Source organism: Mus musculus, chromosome 14 (assembly GCF_000001635.26).
Source record: "Mus musculus strain C57BL/6J chromosome 14, GRCm38.p6 C57BL/6J".
Lineage (NCBI taxonomy): Eukaryota > Metazoa > Chordata > Mammalia > Rodentia > Muridae > Mus > Mus musculus.
The window spans coordinates 47,096,251-47,116,638 of record NC_000080.6 but is presented as its reverse complement, the minus strand read 5'-3'; the positions used below and the strand labels follow the sequence as shown (position 1 = coordinate 47,116,638).

Here is a 20,388-nt window from a genome sequence, read left to right as displayed (position 1 = left end):
ATCCAGCATCGTTGCCGTTTTAGGAACTCGGCGTACTGGAGCTCAGAACACCCACCCGGCTGTGCAGTACTCTTGCTTCACACATGAGGACACTAGAAAAGCTGAGTTATCCTTTTAAAGATACACAGCAGCAGGCAGTAGAGATGGGTCCTGAACAAGGAAGTTGGACACAAGGGATTCAAAGCCAAGTCACGCAGACACACAAGCTCTTCTTTGAGGTACATAGGTAGAAGAAGCCCTCCTTTACACTGAAGGAAGTGGCCAGATTCCAGTGCAGGCAGAACATCCATCTGGTTTCCAGGGCTTTTCTGAAGAGGCCAAGGCAGGCCCAGGATTAATGTTCAACAGAAGTGTTCAAAGCGAACCACATTGATAGTGTCTGTGAGTCAGGGTGGGGTGGGTCACATCCAGACAGGGTGGAGCCTCGCCTGCTAAGAAGCTAAGGCCAAGTGTGTTATCTCCTTCCCCTTGCTACTCATGGGTCACAGGAGCAGGATGGGAGGAACTCCGCCTACCTGGCCTGGAGGAGCCGTGTGTGTGTGTGTGTGTGTGTGTGTGTGTGTGTGTGAGAGAGAGAGAGAGAGAGAGAGAGAGAGAGAGAGAAGAGAGGTGGTATGATATGTTGTTCGTGTGCTGTGTTATGATGTGTGTGTATTTTAGGTGGTTGATGTATGTTGTATATGTCTTTGGTATTGTATGGCATAATATTGCGTATGTGTGGTGTAGTGGGATATGATGTAATATGTGTGTGTAGTGTGGTATGATTTGTGTATGTGTGAGGTATGGCAATATGTTGTATATTGCTGTATATGTGTAGTGTAGTGGTATATGGTGTGATACTGTATGTGCTGTGGTGTGGTATATATAGTATAATAGATGTGTGTGTGTTGTGCTATGCTGTTGTATACACACACACACACACACACACACACACACACACACATATATATATATATATATATATATAGTGTAGTGGTATATGGTGTGATACTGTATGTAGTGTGTATATACTGTGGTATGGTATGTATAGTGTAGTAGGAGTGTGTGTGTGTGTGTGTGTGTGTGTGTGTGGTGTCTGTGCTGAGGCCGTGTCACTCCCCACAGCTGGTGAGAGCTGTGAGAAGCAGCAGCCAGCGTTCTGCCCTCTCTGCTGTTCCTTTCCCTGTAGCTGTGCAGGCAGTTCTCAAAGGCTCAGGCTTGCCGGCTTCCTGCAGACTCTCCAGTGAACCAGCCTTTGAACAGCAGACTGAGTCGGAGCAGCTCAAAGGGCCCTGAAGGCAGAAGTCGCTTCAGAGTGCACACCTGCGGGCAGTTCGTGACCCTTATCTGCATCTGAGCAGAGTGAACTACAGCTTGTCGGCCAGCTGGAGAGGTGCCATGGAGGGAGTTGGTGCCCAGGGACTGGTGGGATCTTATGGAGGTGAGGATGAGGGTGAATGTGAGCAGGGGCCTGACTCTGAGACTCTGGTCATACGATGGCAGGGGGCAGATGAGTCGATTCTTACCTCATCCAACAATGTCACGGTACACTCCTCCAGACCCAAGGACCTCCAGAGATGCAGCAATCCAGTTTCTCTCTCTAATAGGACAATGTCCATACAGCAGGGATGGGCCTTGGCCAGCCGAGGATGCTGGGCCCTCCAGCCCTTTGAGCCATTCTGAGAGGAAGGTATCATGCCGCCCTGACACTCAAAGTCCCTTTCTGGGCAAAGAGGGGCTGTACTTCCCACACCCCTTAGTGCTTGTTATGGCCTTCTGTTGCTTTGGTGGTTGAAGTGTGAGCAGAAACACACTGCGCTTTCGTGGAAGAAAAGCCTTTCTTCCCCTGCCATGCAAATGGCAATTGTCTCATTCATGACAGCTACGACCAATTGGGTCCCAGTTGCCACATGAAGGGTTCACTGCCCAAGAAGAGCCGAACCGGTGTGCTTTTAAGGAACCGATGTTTTAGGAGCATTTGCTGATGGAGAGGAGTCTAATTTAAGTCAGATGCGTAGACTCGGGCCAGGGAATCCCAGTTACTGCATCACCCAAGCACCGTGTGCTGGGCATTGCAGGCAACAAACTCACCAAGCTAATTCACCCAAGCACCATGTGCTGGGCATTGCAGGCAACAAACTCACCAAGCTAATTCACCCAAGCACCGTGTGCTGGGCATTGCAGGCAACAAACTCACCAAGCTAATTAAGATTATGGACTTTATAAGACAGAGTCCTTGGGCTGGAGAGATGGCTCAGAGGTTAAGAGCACTGACTGCTCTTCCAGAGGTCCTGAGCTCAATTCCCAGCAACCACATGGAGGCTCATAACTATCTGTAATGAGATCTGGTGCCCTCTTCTGGCGTGTAGGCATATATGTAGACAGAAAACTGCATACATAGTAAATAACTTTTTTTTTAAAGAGAAAGAAAGAAAGAAAGAAAGAAAGAAAGAAAGAAAGAAAGAAAGAAAGAAAGAAAGAAAGAGAAAGAAAGAGAGACAAAAGGAGAAAGAAGGAAAGAAAGAAACCAGAGTCCTTGTGGCGGGTAATGCAAGCTCCATCCCAAGTCAGCAGAAAGATAAACTTGAGAAGTGGTGGTGCTGAAAGTCCAGTTTATTCTGCCTGGCCTGGGGGAGGCTGAAGGCAGGGTGCCTTGGAGTAGTGTGAGGCACAGACTTGTTTTTTATTCTCAAACAAAACTACCTATGGTTCCTCTTCTCCTGCATCTCTCGAGGCTGCAGACACCTTTCACAGACCACTTCAGTAACGAGAAGTGCCTTCCGCTAAAGCGGTGCTTCTCAACCTTAACACAGTTCCTCATGCTGTGGTGACCCCCTACCACCATAAAATTACTTCATTACTACTTCATAACTGTAATTTTGCTACTGTTATGAATCATAATATAGATATCTGGTACGCAGGATATGATATACAGGCTGAGAAACACTGCTCTTAAGGGTGCCTGGCTCTCACACTCACTGCTTATCAGAGTCACCTGGAAGCCTAACCACCTGCCTCAGTCATGATCCAGAACAATTGAGCCAGACTCCCTGGGGACAGAGCCCAAGCATCAGTGAGGGTCACATCTGAATGAGTCAGCTAGGTGGAACCCACAGCTATGTGGCTTCCTCCACCACCTTGGACTGTGTTTGACCAAAATGTCCCTGAGATAGGCACCTTGCAGAGTTTCTGGGGTCTCTGTCTGCAATGGCAGCTGGAGAGGCTGGGAGAGGAGGGGAGGCTGGGAGACTCACCACAGTATCTCTGTACCCAGTGTTCCTATGATGTCCCCGGGGCCTCAGACGTGTCATAGACTCTTCCTGCAGAATTTGGGACAGACACACCTGGATCTGAGCTCTGAGGCGTCTGGGATTTTTAGCAAGTTGCTGAGTGGCTGTGAGACTGTTTGTGAGACTGCAATGGCCACCTAGTATTCTCTTGAGTTATTCCTGTTTTTCTAGTTCCGTGGAACTGAATGATAGAGTGCTCATTTGAAATCTGCTACTTCTGGTGTAGGCACTGTTGTTACAAGCACCCTTCTTTTTATTATAATTAAAATAATCAGCATATGCTGTATCAGACACACAGCGTAACTACATTTTTGAACGAAGCATGCTCCCGTGGCTCTCCCTCCCCATCTCCCCCACCCTCCTTGCTCCACTTGTCTCCTTGAGAATCTCCTACTCTTTTCCTCTTCGAGTCTCACATGTCCCGTACTTCCTCTTCAGCTAATATCACCCTCTCCCCTAAGCCTTCCTCCGGGAGCTGCTTTTCCTGGATCCCGTAGGCTTTGGTGTGATGTGTTTCCATTCTCATGAAAAATTTTAAATTTTCTTCTTAATTTCTTCTTGATACTTCAGGACACAACATAATTTCAAGTTTTTAAAATGTGTTAAGGTTTGCCTTGAGGATATGACATGGCATACAGAGTGTTCTGTGTTCCAGTGGGAAGACTATGTATTCTATAGATTTGGATGGAACAGTCTGCAGATGTCTGAGCCGTCCGTTTGGTCTGGGATACAGTGTAAGTTTGCTATTCCTTTCCTGTCCGCATGGCTCTTACAATGCTAAAGTGTGCTGTCACTTGGATATTACTTATTCCTTCCTTCAGGCATGTTAGCATTTCTTACACATGTAGGTCTAAAATTAGGTTACTAGGCATACATACATTTATAGTGGTATTTCCTCTTGCCAAATCAATTCATTGCTAATTACTGATCTTCGTTGTATCTTCTTATCCTTTGGACTTAATGTCTAATTTATCTGATCCAATGGGGTACTTCCGCCATTTTCAGATTCTATTTGCGAGGACTGTCTTTTCTCCACCTCCACTTCAACGTGGCCGTCTCTAGAGGTGAAGCGAGTTTCTCATAGGCAGCATCTGTCTTTTTTTTTTTTTTAATTTATCTTTATTTACAGGTCTGTGTCAGTGTGTTTTGGCTGTGTAAGAGCATTCAGTATGTGCACAGAAGAGGGTGTCTGATTCAAAGAGAGCTAGAATGTGGGTGTGAATGTGTGTTTATGAGTGTAGATGCCCATAGAGGCCAGAGAAGTTGGATCTCTTGGAGCTGGAAGTAGCTGTGAGCTCCCTGATATAAGTGCAGGAAACCAGAAACTGAAATAGAACCTGAGCTATCTCGACCTCCTCCCTGGATCTTTACTTTTTTTTTTTTTAAAGGCATCAATATTTAGACCAGGCTGCCTTCAAGCTCATCTCTGCCACCTGAGTGCAGGGATTAGAGGTCTCTCTCTGGGCGATTGGGATGCTTGCTGGTGTTTGATGTTCTCTGCACAACAAAGGGCTCTGTTTACTCCTGATTTCAGCATCTGCCCTTGTCTGTGGCTTGCCTTCCAGGAATTGTAAGCAGGACGCCTATCTTTCTTCAGAGCCTGTGGTCACTTCTGCCGTTTGATTTTCAGATGGAACCTTAAGCATCCGTTTGTCACAAGTCTCTGGTTGCTACTTTGCCAGTATTTCACGAGTAGAGAGCCCTCAGGCGCAAGTTGGTTACAAATCCACATTTGGTGTTTTTCAGTGACTGCCTAAGAAGGGTAACCCCTTCTGGACCTGGGTCTGGGCGGGTCCAGATGGCATAGTCTCTGGCCTCTAGTCAGATTCTGTGGAATTCTGCCTAGCTTTCTGGCTCCTGGCAGAGGTTCTGCACTGAGTTCCAGGGCAGAAGGCTAGCTACATTTGCTTTTCTGTTGTACCTGTCTGTGAGAAGGTGGCGTTTGCTTCTGTTTAACGCTGAGGGGCAGTGACGGAGACAGCTAACCTGGTTAACGGATCAGGTGTTATGTGAAATGTGGTCGGATTTTGGCTCTACTCTTCACATGCAAAGCCTGGATTTTTCTCTTCTCTCCTTCCCAGGTGGGAGGAGTCTCCCTCCACATTGCACTGCCAGGAGTTTAAGGAGGAATAATTAGGGCACCTCTTTCCTTCATTTTTATGCTAAATCCAGATTTGGAACCCTTTCATCTGATTTCCTTCACTCCTCTGAGAGAGCCCAGTGCCCGGATATCTGTTTAAATAGGTGGTTCTGTGAGCCACTGATGACTGGAGGCTCGTCCTGTGGCGCCTGCTCCTAGCATTGGGGTGTTTGGAAGCTTCTTCCAAGGGGCAAGGAATGGTGAATGAGGAGGCTTTTCCAGGGACCCCAGAGACCAGAGCAGAGCTCTATCTACAGTTCCACCTGGGCTGTAAGGGCCATTACTTCATACTATGGAGCAGCTGGGTCCCATTTGCTTTACCCTACGATAGACTGCTTCCTAGGCTCATATGACTTAAGCTGAGGCTGAAGGCACCCGGGGAGTGGGGATGTTCTGAGCAACTCAGGTTTTGTCCTGTGTGTCGAGCTCACCGTAACTCTGAACTTCCCCAGTGAGCCCCAGAGAACCTTGGTGCTGATGCTCTCTGGTTGGCATCCTAATCTCAGGATGTCACACATACAGGGGAGACGTCAAAGCCTGGACCTAATGCTGAATCCTGAAATCTCGGGGTTTTGAAGAGCAGGGTGAACATGAACACCCTAGAGGCAAACCTGGATAGACTGGACTGAGCTGCAGGTAAAATCCTCCAGGAAAAGAGCCAAGACCTGCTGAGGTGCTGGCTGAAGGTGAAGGAAATACAGAATGGGTAGTAGAGGAAGGTAGTTATAAATACCAATTAAAGCCACGTAACCAGTTGCAGAAACGAGGATTATAAAGTAATATGAATGCCCCATTGTAAATTTACAAATGCGTTTGCGATTGTACGAGGGATAGTTATATCATGTTAGGCGTATTCACAACCTTGTTATTGTTTCATGTGAACATGAGATATTATTTGTGTCAAGTTGACAAGGGGTGGATTGTAGTGGCTATTCCTGGTTGTCAACTTGACTATATTTGGAATGAACTACAATCCAGAATTGGAAGGCTCACCAGTGACCCTTATCTGGAGGTTTGGAGATCCTTATCTGGATCTTGGTATGGAGATCTTGAGGCATAGTGGCTATGGATTCCAGAAGATTGAATCTCCGAGTTTAAGGAACACACCTTTAATCTGGGCTACACCTTCTGCTGGAGACAATATAAGGACATATTAAGGACATATATAAGTGCTCAGATTCTGGATCTAGGCAGAACTAGGCAGGGTTGTTGTTAGGAGACGGTGCTGTCCGAGCCTCAGAGAATAGGGGCGAAAGAAGGCTGTTGGCTCTCTGCTCTTCATTCGGAGATTGGCTTGATGTATTTAGTAACGGACATGGGATCATCTGTAATACATGTCTGTGTTCTCTCAGCCACACGTGTAGATACACTCCATCTTGCAAGTCAAGGACTCACAGGTCAATGTTAGGAGATGCTTGGGAGGTTCAGAGAAGGGATGTTAAAACTCTTTGTATTGATTATGTTTGCCTGTAGGTCCTCCAGGACTGTTAGCTGTTTGCTTGAAGTCCCACCAAGTCTGCTGAGAGACCAAGTATCATTTTGTTTTTCCTGCATCATACTTAACAAACCAAAAGCCAAAAACAAAAAAAATTAAAAATTAAAAATGCAATATAAAGAACATGCTCTCTGAGTGAAATAGAAACAGCCATGGCCTTGTGGATATTTTCTAGCTTACATAAACAATCCTGAGAGAACATTCGTGGTCATAACAGTAATAAGTAATAGTGTTTATGGGAAAAGAGAACACTGTGACCGTTGGTTCCAGGAGCTGAAGATTGCCACCTGAGCTTCAGAGAGCCCCCGGGCTCTTCCCCTCTCCCTTGGAGCCTCCTCTTGCTTATGCTTACATTGCCACTCCTGAATAAAGTTTTCAGAGCTTGATCAGTATGATTGACTTGCTCTCATTCTTCATGTCTCTTGTCCCTCCCACTCTCTCTCTCTCTCTCCTGCCCTGGGTCCCCACTGATTGTTCCTGCAGGTCCAGGGACATCTTTTTATGTATAAAGTTCAAGCTTTATAAAGTTTCTAAAAATTCTTCCTGGCTGTTTTTAAAAGTTGAAGTAGGAGCCACTTAAGAGCTTAAAATATTCCATAGTTGAAGACATAGAAGAGTCAGTGTTTGTGGACAGAAGCCACTTGGACAAGGCTGGCCCAAGAGAAGGACTGGACAGGCTAGAGCGTGGAGGACACAATCATTTGTTCCAGTAGAGCCCTCAGCCACAGTGATGTCATCTTTATCTCCCAGTTTTCTTAGTCTAAATTTCCTGCTGCAACAGACACACAGTCACACACACAGTCCCCCACCAGACACACACACAGTCCCCACCCACAGACACACAAACATACAGACACACACACACACACATGCACACGCACAGAGTCCCCACTCACAGACACACACACTGTACATACACACACACACACACACACACACACACACACACACACACACACACACACACACACACACGAGCCACCCTCCATTCTCAATCCACGAAGGCCAGGAGCCAAGGATGAGGAAGTAGAGTAGTTTGGAGGGTGGCTTAGGAACACTGCTATAATAACAGACTGTTCCAAAGACTTCTGTTTCAGAAGTGACATGCCCATACGCCTGCTTCCTATTCCCACCTATCACCCATACACTCACTTCCTATTCCCACTTGTGGCCCATACACCCATTCCCTGTTCTCACCTGTCGCCCCTACATTCCCACCTGTTTTGTTTGCAGCTCTGAGACATGACTCATGGTCTAACTGGTCTTCATTCTTGGGCCAATTTCTAGATATCTCTGAGATCCATGAGTGACTTCTGTTCTGGGGGTGTTGTTGGTCTGGCTTAGTGGTATATTAGAACCAAAACCCTACCATCTATCTCTTCCGGTTGATTGTCCTCAGAGACTAGCAAAGTAGAACACAGTAGCTGTGCAGAAATTGGATAGATTAATTTTGTCTGCTTGATCTCATAAAATGCGGCAGGGTGCCAGTGTGAGTTTAATTTTTATTGTACCTGACAAGAGTTGGAATTCTGTTAAATGGGAAAAGCCAACCAGTAACCACAAGTGGAGTTTGGAGAATGGGTTAGGGCATTCCAGAGCTACTGCTAAGGGCTCAGAGAAAAAAACCCTCAAGGAAGGAAGGTGTGGGCTCAAGTGTCAAGATATGTGAACAGAAATTATAGAGAGCAGAGATGCTTGTACAAGTCTGTTGTCTTATGTCTTAGATTCTCTTCCCATTGTTGTGATAAACATACTCCAATAAAAGCAACTTAAGGGAGAAAGAGCTAATCTCAGTTTACAGTTTGAAGGTTGCAGTTCATCATAATGGGGAAGTTAGAGAGGCAATGGCTCCAGGCAGCTGGTCACAGAATCAGAACAGAGAGTAAAGGATACATGAGTGTTGCTGCTCTGTTCCCCGTCTATGGATACTGACTAAGATCCCAGCTAAGGGATGGTGCCACCCACAGTGGGCAAACCTCATCTCAGTGCAGGAGAGCTCACCTCTCACAGGCGTGCCCAGAGGTGGTTCCCAGATGATTCAGAATTCTGTCAAGTTGACAGCAGCTGTAACATCTGTGAAATACTCTCTGCAGGTCTGTGGTGGGATGCAAATTGTCTGTAGGAAACACTGTTCTGTGGGTGATAGACGTGGTGACTGACCAATGGGATGAGTCAGGACATTTTCCTAGAGTGTGGATTTCCCCCAGGATTGTTCAATGACTGTGAGTTGATAACTTGCCTGTGGCCTTTTAGATTCTTAAATCTACCTGTGACCCCTTCTATATCATGATGGTATAAATGTGGCAGTTCTCTTTTTTGGCTTCTCTCTATAGTCAGAGCTGGTCTGGAATCACTATGTAGAACAGGCTGGCCTTGAAGTTCAGGGATCCATCTGCCTCTGTCTCCCAAGTGCTAGGATTAAAGGCCTGCACCATTACTGCCTGCTCCAATTCCTTTTTTAATAAGTGGAATTACATCTCTTTGGTGCAAGGGCTGTGGGATGCCCTGGGAGCTTTCCACTGTGTAGGCCCTTTTTCCAGGATTGAACATCCCTTTACAAAGCCAGAGAGCACTAGCCTTGCTGCCAGGATCAGCTGGCCCAGCTCTACTCCAGGCAGTGCTAACCACCCGCTCCCCTGAGCCCTGGTCTCTAATATTCGTTTCTTCCCATTCTGTACATTTAAAAGCAAGGTCCAATATTTTCTTGTGTGTCTGTCTTATTGCTCATTTGAGTTATAAAGATTTAACTTTATGAGGAATTTCATTTTTTTTAATCTTAGGGTATGAGGTATTTCTGTATGCTTTCAAGCACCAATTTAGATTTTTTTTAAAAAAAAATGTGTTTTAAACTGTTGAGCCCGAAGAAAGGGGAGTTGCTGTGTGGTCATTTGTGGTGGTTTGAATGAAAATGCCCCCCATAGACTTATAGGGAGTGGCATTATCAGAGGTGTGGCCCTGTTGAAGTAGGTTTTGAGGCTTCAGAAGCTCAAGCCAGGCCCAGTGTCACTCTTCCTGCTGCAGATCCAGATGTAGAACTCTCAGCTGCCTCTCCAGCACCATGTCTGCTCTGTGTGCTGCCAGATTGCCTGCCATGATGGTAATGGACTAAACCTCTGAACCCATAAGCCAGCCCCAATTAAATGTTTTTCTTTAGTAAGAGTTGCCGTGGTTGTGGTGTCTTTTCACAGCAACTGAACACTAAGACTTCATTGATCCCGTCTCGAGTGAGGCTATCTTAGAGACCTCTGTGGTTGCAAGGTTGCAGGTGGGAATAGCCTCTGTCTCATGTTTTGTCTTCACTTCTCTTTGGCTTGGAGGTCCAAAGACATAAAGGTCGAGTCATCATAGGTCAAGAGGTTAAGAGTGTTGCCCTCATTACATAGCTAGAGGATGCTGAAGCCAGATGTCAATCTAAAGTCTGCCTCTCCACTCATACTCTTAACCACCCAGTACTCAGAGCTTACCATGTATTATATGTCATTATATTGGAGTTACAAGTGTTAGAATGGGGTCCAAACCACATGTAGGGGAAGTCCCAAGATTCCAAGGTGGCAGTTTCTATATGCTATGATAAAGGTGCAAGATGTGCCAAAGGCAGTCAAGTGAGGGAGGAAGTTATGGACCATGTAGTAGTTTGCATTTACCTTGGACAAAACATTCACTGGATATTCTGGGCACAGATCAAACCATGTTCATTCTGCTCATCCTCTCCCCAACCTGTCTCAGAAAGGAGTAGGCAGCTAATGGTGGGCATCACATGGTGTGGTCACATGGTGTGGTCACGTGGTATGGTCACGTGGGTGGAGTTCATGTTGGTTCTTCAGTGAGGGCTGATTTCTAAGAGACATTTTTTTTTAAATAGTTAATCATATTTACAAAAAGAGGAGAGAGAGTGAAAAGACACACGCATACACACCAGTGTTACAAAACCTTGTATTAATCATTTCCCTTCACTCTCAATATAACCATATGAAATATAGCCATGATTCTTATTTCTGTGGGAGGAAATGAATAATAAATACATTGTAGCAAGTTTAGACCACAAGGGTGTTGTCACTGATAACAACATTTGAAAACTGTACACTTGCAAAGAACAGCATGTTCAAACATTAGTGTATCTGCATCAGTAGAGCTTTCACATGTAACAAACATGCTCTTTCCATGTATGACAAATTTAAAAAATATGCATTGCTTGGCAACATGAACTAGGCAAAAATATTTCTTTGTTCACTAACTTTATACAGGAAACCAGGACAAAAGGCATGCATGTACAATACAGATGCCTGCACAGGGCATGCAACGAAAGGAAGCTCTTTGAAAGTCAGCTTGCGTTAGGCATAAATACATGAGGGTTATATATTAATAAGGGAGGAAGTCTCCTGTTTGCCATCACTAACACTCCTGCTTTCTTTTTGCTCCTCCCAGAGGGATACATATTTACCTTTAAGTCAAGATAAAGGATTAAAAAAAAAGTCGCTTTGCAAACATCTCTGATGAGTTGTAAAAAAAGAAAAGAAAAACAAACTGAAAAACAAAGCCAACACAGATATCATCACAGCTCTGTGTACAACTTATCCTTCTGCAGGTTCTGTTTATGATAGGCACACCTGAGCACCCTGGGTTCTCCCCACTCAGGCTAGAGAGGAAGGGCGCCCAACAGAATCCACTTTCCTCCCCTCCCTCGCTCAGCCCTCATCCCAGCTCTGGGGTGCACAGATCTACAAACCTTGCACCAGCGCTAGCTAGCTACTAGGCACAGAGGAAAGGAAGGCCCAGAGAAGACTCCCACTCTGTAAAAGGCAGCCAGCGACACCTCAAAAGAAACTCTGGTTTCCCTCAGTGTCGCATCGGGAGAATGGGAGGTGGGGCCCAGCTGCGGCTGGCTCCCGGCCTGGGTACCAGAAAGAGACCTTCAGCTCAACCCAGGCTGGGCGCTTGATGCAAATAGCAGCCCTAGGCAGGCAGGCAGGCGGGACCCACCGGCCACTACTTTGCTTGCTGGATTTGTGTAATAAGAAAGTGAAACTCAAAAAGCAGGTGGGGGTGGGGAACACACAAAACAAACCATCAGCAGCGTCGTGTTGTGTCTTGTATAGTTTGTGTTTCTTCCTACTGTTTTCTGGTAAGAAAACACTATGAACAAAAAAGCACCAATAAAACATCACCCCATGATATTGTAGACCAGCATTGTGTCTCAGACAGTGCAGACATGCTGCTTAAATCAGGGCGCCTGGGGTGCGGGTGGGGGCGGGGGTGGGGTGGGGTGGAGATGGGGAGAACCTATGCAGTGAAATAGACTTTACTCGGAAAGTTTCAAACCTTTACTATTTAATATAAAACAGCTGTGTTGGGGCGGGGTGGTCAATGGGTAAATACAAAAAAAGGCACTGCAGCTCACTGCTCAAGGCCTGACTTCACAGCCTCAGGCATGCAACTGCTCGACTCTTTTTAAAATTTTTTTTTATAAATAAAATTTCTTTGCTTTAGGATTTTTAAATTGAGCTGTATACCTGTAGTCAACACAGGACTCAAATCAAGGTGGGGGGGGGGAGGTTCTTAAAAATCATCAGAACACAACTTAAAAAATAAAAATAAAAACACTAACATAGCAAACCACAACTAAGTAGATAAATCTATACAGTCAATGAAAAATAAGCTTTTCTTTTTTTCTTTTTTTTTTTAAAAAAAGAATTCTGTTGTTACTAATAACAGACTTTATCATGGGTACCAGCCATAGCGAGTTAATAAGTGACATATCCAAAATAATATCTCTAATAATCAGATAACCATTGCTTCTATATTCAATGAAGGAATAAATAGAAATTCAGATTTGCAAATATACTCTATGGTCTTCTTCCTCTTAAAAGATTCGCACTCGTGTGATTGTGTTCACAAACTGGTTTCTGAATATCCCATGACCTTATGGGTACGTGCGTTGCGTGTAGCGGACTTAAACACCTTCTCTTTCCTACAGGATGAGGAGTCCTATTGTTCCTCTCTGTTAACCTTTCCAGCATCCTCCAAACACTTCCTCAGACCCTCTGGCCTTCCCTTTGGCCTTCGACATTTTAACCTGTTCTGCCTGACATGGGATCCTCCATCCCAGCTCCTTCCCCAACACTGAGCTTGGAAAGGGACACGAGGGATGAATGTTAATGGCACTTGGTTAAAAAAAAAAAGTCTATCTATCTACATATAAAAATTAAACATGCTGCCTCTTTCTGCACGTGAATTTGCATCTTCAAGACTGGGTCACCCAAGGAGTGTCCTGCATCTTTTGTTTCTGGTGTTGTTATAAAGTGCTGATTGGGGTGATGATCCAAGTCGTCCATGATCACTAAAAGCTCAACCTTCTTAAGGTGTCCTTGGCCCTGCACTGTAAAAGGACTTCGAAATCTCTGTTGTAGCATCCAAGGCTCGGCTCGGTTGTCCACCTGTAATCTTGACAGGCAAACACAGTTGTGTGGATTTTTATTAAGGCCTTTAGAATCTGTGTGCACTTCATTAACTTGAAAAAAAAAATAACCATAGGCAAGGTCATTTGCATGGTCTGGTTTTAAATGTCACTTTTTTTTTTTTTTTTAAAGAGGAATCTGTCTTACCCATTTACTAGACAGGCCTTATATTATGTTCTAGATCATGCCTCCGGCTACTCACTCATACTGTCACATTTACGCAGCTAATTCTCCAGTGTGGCACATAATTTCTTTTGGATTCCCTCTGATATCCTCCATTGCATTAAATTCTGAACTATTCTTTGTTGCCCTTAAGAAATAGATCTATTCCCACACGGTGTTACAGTTAATCTCGAACTGTGTAATGTACGTGTGAGGGTTTTCTCTTTTCTGTGCGTGGTTGGATAAACCATCCCACAACACAGCAAATCTCTGACTCACATGCATAGAGAGAGCAACCACTTCTCTCAGGAACTTAACCTTTCCTGCTTCTGTTTCCATTGTCCCCTCTTCCTCCCATGGTGGAGCTGGACCACGGGGACCTATTGCATCTCTGCATTCTCTCTGTGACACTACTGCTGGGCCATTCTCCTTTGGCAGAGATGGAGTGAGAAGAGATAAGACTCCCAGGCCTAGGCTCCTGCAAAGTCTCCATCACAGATGTTTCAGTGTCAGGCTTCATGCAAAAGAAAACCATCAACCCCTGTCTTTCCTTCTCTAGAGGGACTGTTATCCACGTGTGTGTCTGTGGAGGGAGACCGGGGCTGGTAGGATGGAGCCTGTGGGGAGGGTGGGAAGCAAAAAACAGGTCTTGCGTGGGATGCAAATCCAGCCCAGAAAGAGGTTGCAGAGTTTATCATCTCTAGATAGCCTACGAGCAAATCCAGAACTGATCACACAGCGCCATCATCCTGGTGTCCACACCTAGTACTCTGTTCATCTCAGCCACATCCTTATCCTTCAAACCCATCCACACACTCCTCCCACCTCATGGTCGAAGACGGTAACTTGAGGCCTACTTGACTGTAATCACCTTCCCAAGAAGCAGAGCTTGGCAGCCGTTTTTTTTTTTTTTTTAAAAGACAACCCTGCTGCTATTATAAAAATAGATGAGACAGAATGAATCCATAACAATAATCAGTCTTTTACAAAAAAAACCATAGTATGAAGAGAAGTTCTATCCACACTCTACACATTATGTACCCTTTAAAATTCTTATGTAAACAATACACAAATCAAAGTTTATCTGAAAGTTTGCTGGAGGGAATTTCTTCCTCTTGCCCTTGGTGCCATATAGCCCTCTCTTGTGGTTGTTTCAAGCCGGGCCTCGGGGAAATCCGGTCAGGGGAGCCACAAACAGGCTGGCTGCCATCTTGCTCTCCTTGCTTGTGTCCGCTGTCTTCTGCAGCCTGACTGTGAAGCCGGGTTCTGAGAAGGCTCCCCAGGGCAGGGCTTCTACCTCCCTCCTGTGTGTCTCTTGCATATCTCACCTAGCAATACTCTTCCCCACTCCATTTCCATCCAGGAAGCTACTAGCATCCCTCCACCCCCTCCCAGCCCCACATTCCCCCGAGAGTCCCCTCCCCACCCTGCATACCGTCCCATCCCCTGACAGAAACAAATGACAACATAACCAACCCCAGGTCTACTGATATGTTTACAAGGATGACCTACGCTCTCACAAAATCAAAATGGGCGAGGGACCAGGGGAAAAAGGCTGCAAAGTGTCTTGGAAGAGTCTCTGCAACCCTGAAGATGGCTGACACTGGGCCCGCAGCAGTCCATTTCACGGCCAGCGCGGTCACTGTCATCTTCAGTTTCTAGATTGTGGAGGTCCGGTCAACCCCGTCTGTGGAGGAAACCAGAGGACTACTGAGCAAAACCACTCTGGGCTAGCTGTCTACCAGCATGGCCAGCACTTTCAACATACTGGTCTCTAAGATGAAGGCTTTATTTGCTAACTCACTTGCATGCCCACCTACCTGTCCATTCACTTATTCATCCACCCACCTACCATTCACCCACCTAGCCACCCACCTAGCCACCACTCATCCATCCACTCAGCCACCTACACACCCACCCATTCACCTACCCTACCTACCCATCCATCCACTCATTTTCCTATCTACCCACCCACCCACCCACCCACACACACACACCCACACACTCACTGACATTATCACCCATCTAACATCTGGAGAGGTTGGTTTTTTGTTTTTGTTTTTGTTTTTTAACAGGAGCCATATTAAGCCCAGGAACCAAGATGCAACTGCTCTAATCTCCCAAATAGTCACATTTTAGAATTTACATTACAGACACATAAGTCAACAATGATGCCTGGAGTGATGGTGGCTCTAACCAGTGTGTCCCAAGAAAGAATGAACAGGGAGGGAGGAATGTATAACTCGGCCTTGGAAGTCAAGGGTGGTTTCATAAAGACACAAAACGGCTTGTCGATGGAGCTGGTTGGATGCTAAGCAAGGAAGATTCAGGAGGGGATGATGGGAAGATGGGAAGGGACAAGAGAGGTGGAATGACAGATTATCAAATGGAGAGACAGGCAGTAGACCCTAGGGTGTAGGATGAGAGGCAGGCGCAGGCCTGGAAAGACAGAGAAGGGGTCTCATAGAAAAGCAAATGGAACTGTGGCATTCACACCTGTTTCTTTGGAATTATTTCTCTCTTACTGCAAGTCCTTGATGAAAGGCCAAAGACCTGTTCCTGCCCACACTGTGCAGCCAGAGGGATGGAGACAGCTGATCCAAACTCTCTGCTGCAAGAACAGGGGTAAAGGCAGGGAAAGCAAAGGCAGATGTTGTGCGTATCAGGCGTTGAAGCTTCAGGTGGCAGAAGGGTAATTTAATTACCCATGGCTCTTTGAAATGTTAGAGAATTGGTCAGGCTGCAAAGGGTGTGTCTGTGGGGAGGGACATGTGCTTCAGAGACAGGAAGCTATGAGTGAGACAGAGTTGCTGATGACCGCTCAGTGATCCTCTGCTGCCTGTTTCCACAAGGGTTCTACATAGTTCCTAGCAGTATCCCCAACCATCAAAGGACCTTAGATGGTGGGTACTGGGGACCTAAACACAGCAGAACCACGCTATATCACTTTTGATGGCCTCCCCTGGCAAGCGTCAGATGGTCTGACGAGAGGCAAGAGGGCAGTGAAGAGGTACCCACGCCAGTGCATGTTGCCACTGATGGGGCTTCACAACATAGGCAGAGAGAGGCACGGATCGGTCATCGCAGGTAGAAGAGATGGTGTGCTCAGTAACTGCCGGAGGAGGGGGGTGATGAGCTAATTACAGAGGCCGTCTTTGGCTTTGCCAAGCTCTAGAGGCCAGCCAGCATGGCCAGCCCAGTTCCCACCATGGCCTGCTAGGTCCAGTGGAGGGAGCATCTCTAGTCACAATACAAGACTCAAGGAGAAGATAGGAGTGCCTGGGCATTCCAGGGAAAGCTGAGGACCTAGGTGACATGGCAAGTCAGTGAGCCCACTACAGGGATGTCCTGGCCTTCACGCTCAAGGGTCATATTGAAAATTCTGCTAGGTGGGACTTGGAAGAGACACACTTTTTAATTGAAATTTTCATTGAGGTAATTATAGGTTCACATGCATTTGTAAAAAAAAAAAAAAGATCTAGCAAGATCACATATGTACCTTGTCGGGTCCTAAACTGGTAACAATTTGCAAAGGTCTAACAGGACGTTACAGTGAAGACACTGACTTTGATATAGTCCTTTTATTTTATTTTATTTAGATTTTCCAAATTTTATCTCTGCGCTCTTTCTCTGTATACACATCTAAGAATGGACAAGCATATGTGTACAAGTTATGACGACTTAGGGAGGGATTTCGCAGAAGGGAACCAGTGGTCCCTGCCAGTTTGGGATGCTGAAGCATCTGCTAGCCTACAGGTATGACTTCCTGTGGTGTCATCCTGAGCCTGTGCGTGGGGCTCAACAGTCTTCGGAGAGAAGGAGTGTGTGTCGAGGTCCCTCTGCTGTGGGGATGTCTGAGACATCTCTAGAGGTGGGGCCCACTCCTGCTTAGCTCTCTGGCCCACACCTTAATGCTAAACCTTCAGAGTTGTGAAAGTGAGGAGCCAGGAGTGTGAAAGTCTCAACTAGCTTAAGTCCAAGGCTTGAATTCCAACCATGTGATATGTCTTCCGAGGAAAGCCAGGCTTACTATTTGCAGTCGTGAAAGCTGTACACTGGCAACTTCAGGGGGTGCCACGCACAGGCGAGCACCATAGGTTTCACAGTTACCACTTGCAATAAATGCCATCCTAGCGCCTTGAGAAAATAATTTGCATAGCCTCCCTGCATCTGTGACAGAGGGATGGTAAGGCTTAGGGAAGGGGTGAGTGGAGAAGGGGAGACAGAAGAGGAGGGGGAGTGTGAACTTCAGAACCCCTGAGGAAGGGCTGTGTACTTTTCTCTTAGTACACGCCTCGGACTCTAACAGTGGAGCTTCCCACTGCAGCTCCTGGAGCCCTTCTATAAGGGGCTTGGAAGATCTTTTCCCAAAACCTCAGGCCACACACCATAGGCAAAACCCAGAGAGCCTGAAGAAAGATTCACAGCCCTCTACCTGGGTGTGCTTTTGCGTTTCATTGCAGGGGCCTCAGGGAAAGAAGAGAGGAAAGGAAGGCCAAGAGAAAAGGGGCTTCGACAAGCGAGGACAGCAGTTACCAAGGAAACAGAGAAGAGCAGACATCAGAAGCATCTCCAAGTTGGCACTGTGGACCACGGTGGACGGTCATCTGGGATAAAGATGATGCGGTGCCTTCCCCCTGCATCCCTGAGTCACATCACAGGAGCTTTTATCCTTCATTCATTTTATAGTTCTTATTTGCGCCTGTATGTGTACACTGTGCACATGCGAGCGTCTGTGCGAGTAGAGGCCAGAGGTTGGCATCAGGTGTCTTCCTTAGTTATTATTCTCCATTTTATCTTTTGAGACGGTCTCCTGAACCTGGAGCTCGCTTATATGGCTAGATGGGGTGCCCTGATAACTCTAGGGATCTGCCTGTGTCCACTCTCCTAGCGCTGGGATTACCGGCACGCGCTACAGTACGTGGCTTTTTACATGGGCTCTGGCAATTTGAACTCAGGTCCCCATGTTTGTGTGGCAAGCACCTGCCCACTAGGCTGTTTCTCCAGCCCCTACTGTGCCGTTTGTCTTCCTATAAAATGACTTAACTTGTCTGCATGATGTCCCCAACAATGTCATCTTCCCTGGAACCTGGAAAGGGCTGGTCCACAGAGACACTGCCATAGCTGGAGACCACAGTGCTCCTGCACTTTCTACTTGATTTGCATCCTCTGCCCCTGAAAGGGCTTAGGAGGAGGCTGCCCATAAAAGGGGATTATTTGGTGTGTGTGTGTGTGTGTGTGTGTGTGTGTGTGTGTGTGTGTGTGTGTGAACCACAGCAATAAAAAGGCTTAGAAGATTAACCAGATGAGAACATTAGCACAAACTCATCAGTTCCAAGAGGTATTCTGTGAAAACAGAACCTTCTTTAAAAAAAAAAAAAAAAAAAAAAAGTCCGTTCAATGAAAACTTCCCTCGAATAAAGAGTGTTTGGCATTTCCGATAATGACGATAATGGCAGTACTTAACCATTTGATAAGAGCTTCCAAAATGCCAGTTCTCTGAGGTCCATCAGGCCCTGCAGGGGAAGGTCAGTTTCCCTTGCTGACTCTCAGAGGCAGTGGGAGGCAGCAGGCTCCCCAGGCAGCCTGGGCTGAGGGGCAGCAGCACTCTGGGCTGTGGTTTTCTTACTGGTGTGTTTTACGGGCACTTCTACCACTGAATGGCTATACCATAGTCTGCTGGTTCTTATTTGGGTGCCCCCCCCCATCATTTACGCAATAAGGAAGAGGAGCTGTGGCAGCTCCCAGAGGCACTGCGAAACAACAAGGATCAGTGTGACTGGACAGATGGAACAGTCGCTTGCAGATAGGGCTCCCTGGAGCTTTTCTGTTTGCCCTTGTAGGGTCATGATAGCCCTAGGGCCCTTGAGCTCCCTCCTGACAGTTAAGTCAGCCGGGGGAGCTCCAATCCTTCTCTGTTCCATGCAGACCATTTGTTTACTGGTTGGTTTCAGGAAGCCTGTATTTCACAACAATCCTTAGCATACAGAGATTAAACATCTAAAAGTCAAAAAGGTCATGGAGGCAAAACTTTCAGCAGCAGTAGGTGACATCAACCTCTCTATCCACTGCTGCCAGAGGATGCTCAGCTGGGCCCTAGGTGTGGCAATGGCTCCGATCTCAGATGGCCCATCTCTGGGGCAGAGGGATGTTGGAAAGGCTCATGGCAGCCTTGTGAAAGCCTCTCTGTGAGCCAGAGGCTCTCACAAGGAAGAGGAGGACAGAAATGGGTGGCTGGGAGGGTAGACATCTCAATTCTTCTGCTCCTGCCAATTCCCCATAAATGTGCAGGGCGAGGAAGAGACCCCTGAGCTTGGGCCCAGGAGGGCACTGAAGCCCCCAGGGCAGGCACACAGGGATTGCAGGTCAGACTGATGCGATCAGGGGCATCTGCCTTAGGAAGCATGTTCCTGGCTCTAATTCGGGAATGTGAGTGTGTGCAGCCTGTGCCTGTCACATGGCAAAGGACAATCCAGATAGCTTGGGGCTCCAGCGTCACGCAAGCCATTTGTGACAGGGAGCTTGAAAAACAAGCAGGGATCTTTGTTTCAAAAATTCTATTTTTAGAGCATGTTGGGATATGCTTGGCCCAGACTGGTGGATCCAGTGCCGAGAGGGAACATATCCAATGCCTTGGGGGATGTTCCCATTGGAAGCCATGCCTTGTGTGTGTCTGAGCCTTCAGCTCCTGCATTTGGCTGGGGCCATTGCTGTGGAGTTCCAGTGTGTACTGGGGGATGGAACTTCTAGGGCTTGGGGGATGGTGTTGGTCTCTCTGGCCTCCAGTTCCCTGACTCATCTTCCAGAAAAGGAACAGAGCATAGAGATTGCAGATAAGGGACCCATGGCATCTCACAGCTGCTCTCT

The 20,388-nt window shown here is 46.6% G+C and overlaps 1 protein-coding gene and 1 long non-coding RNA gene across 9 annotated transcripts in view; one reads left to right on the top strand and one right to left on the bottom strand.

Annotated features, from left to right (window-relative positions):
• Window positions 1-477: 477 nt before the first annotated feature.
• Window positions 478-18,960, top strand: Gm10371 (predicted gene 10371). Its single transcript, NR_126579.1, has 4 exons — window positions 478-533; window positions 1,169-1,420; window positions 3,877-4,003; window positions 17,985-18,960. It is a non-coding gene; the product is annotated as a predicted gene 10371 (long non-coding RNA).
• The window catches only part of Samd4 (sterile alpha motif domain containing 4), a 222,853-nt gene continuing 213,286 nt past the window's right edge, over window positions 10,822-20,388 (bottom strand). For 4 of the 8 annotated variants that reach the window (NM_001037221.2, NM_028966.3, NM_001163433.1 and 1 more), the window contains one exon: window positions 10,822-15,208. In NM_001037221.2, coding sequence (NP_001032298.1) covers window positions 15,180-15,208 — 29 coding nt within the window. In that variant the 3' untranslated portion in view covers window positions 10,822-15,179. The remainder of the gene's footprint in view (window positions 15,209-20,388) is intronic. The other 4 variants (XM_030248082.1, XM_006519627.3, XM_006519628.2 and 1 more) reach the window with 1 other exon arrangement.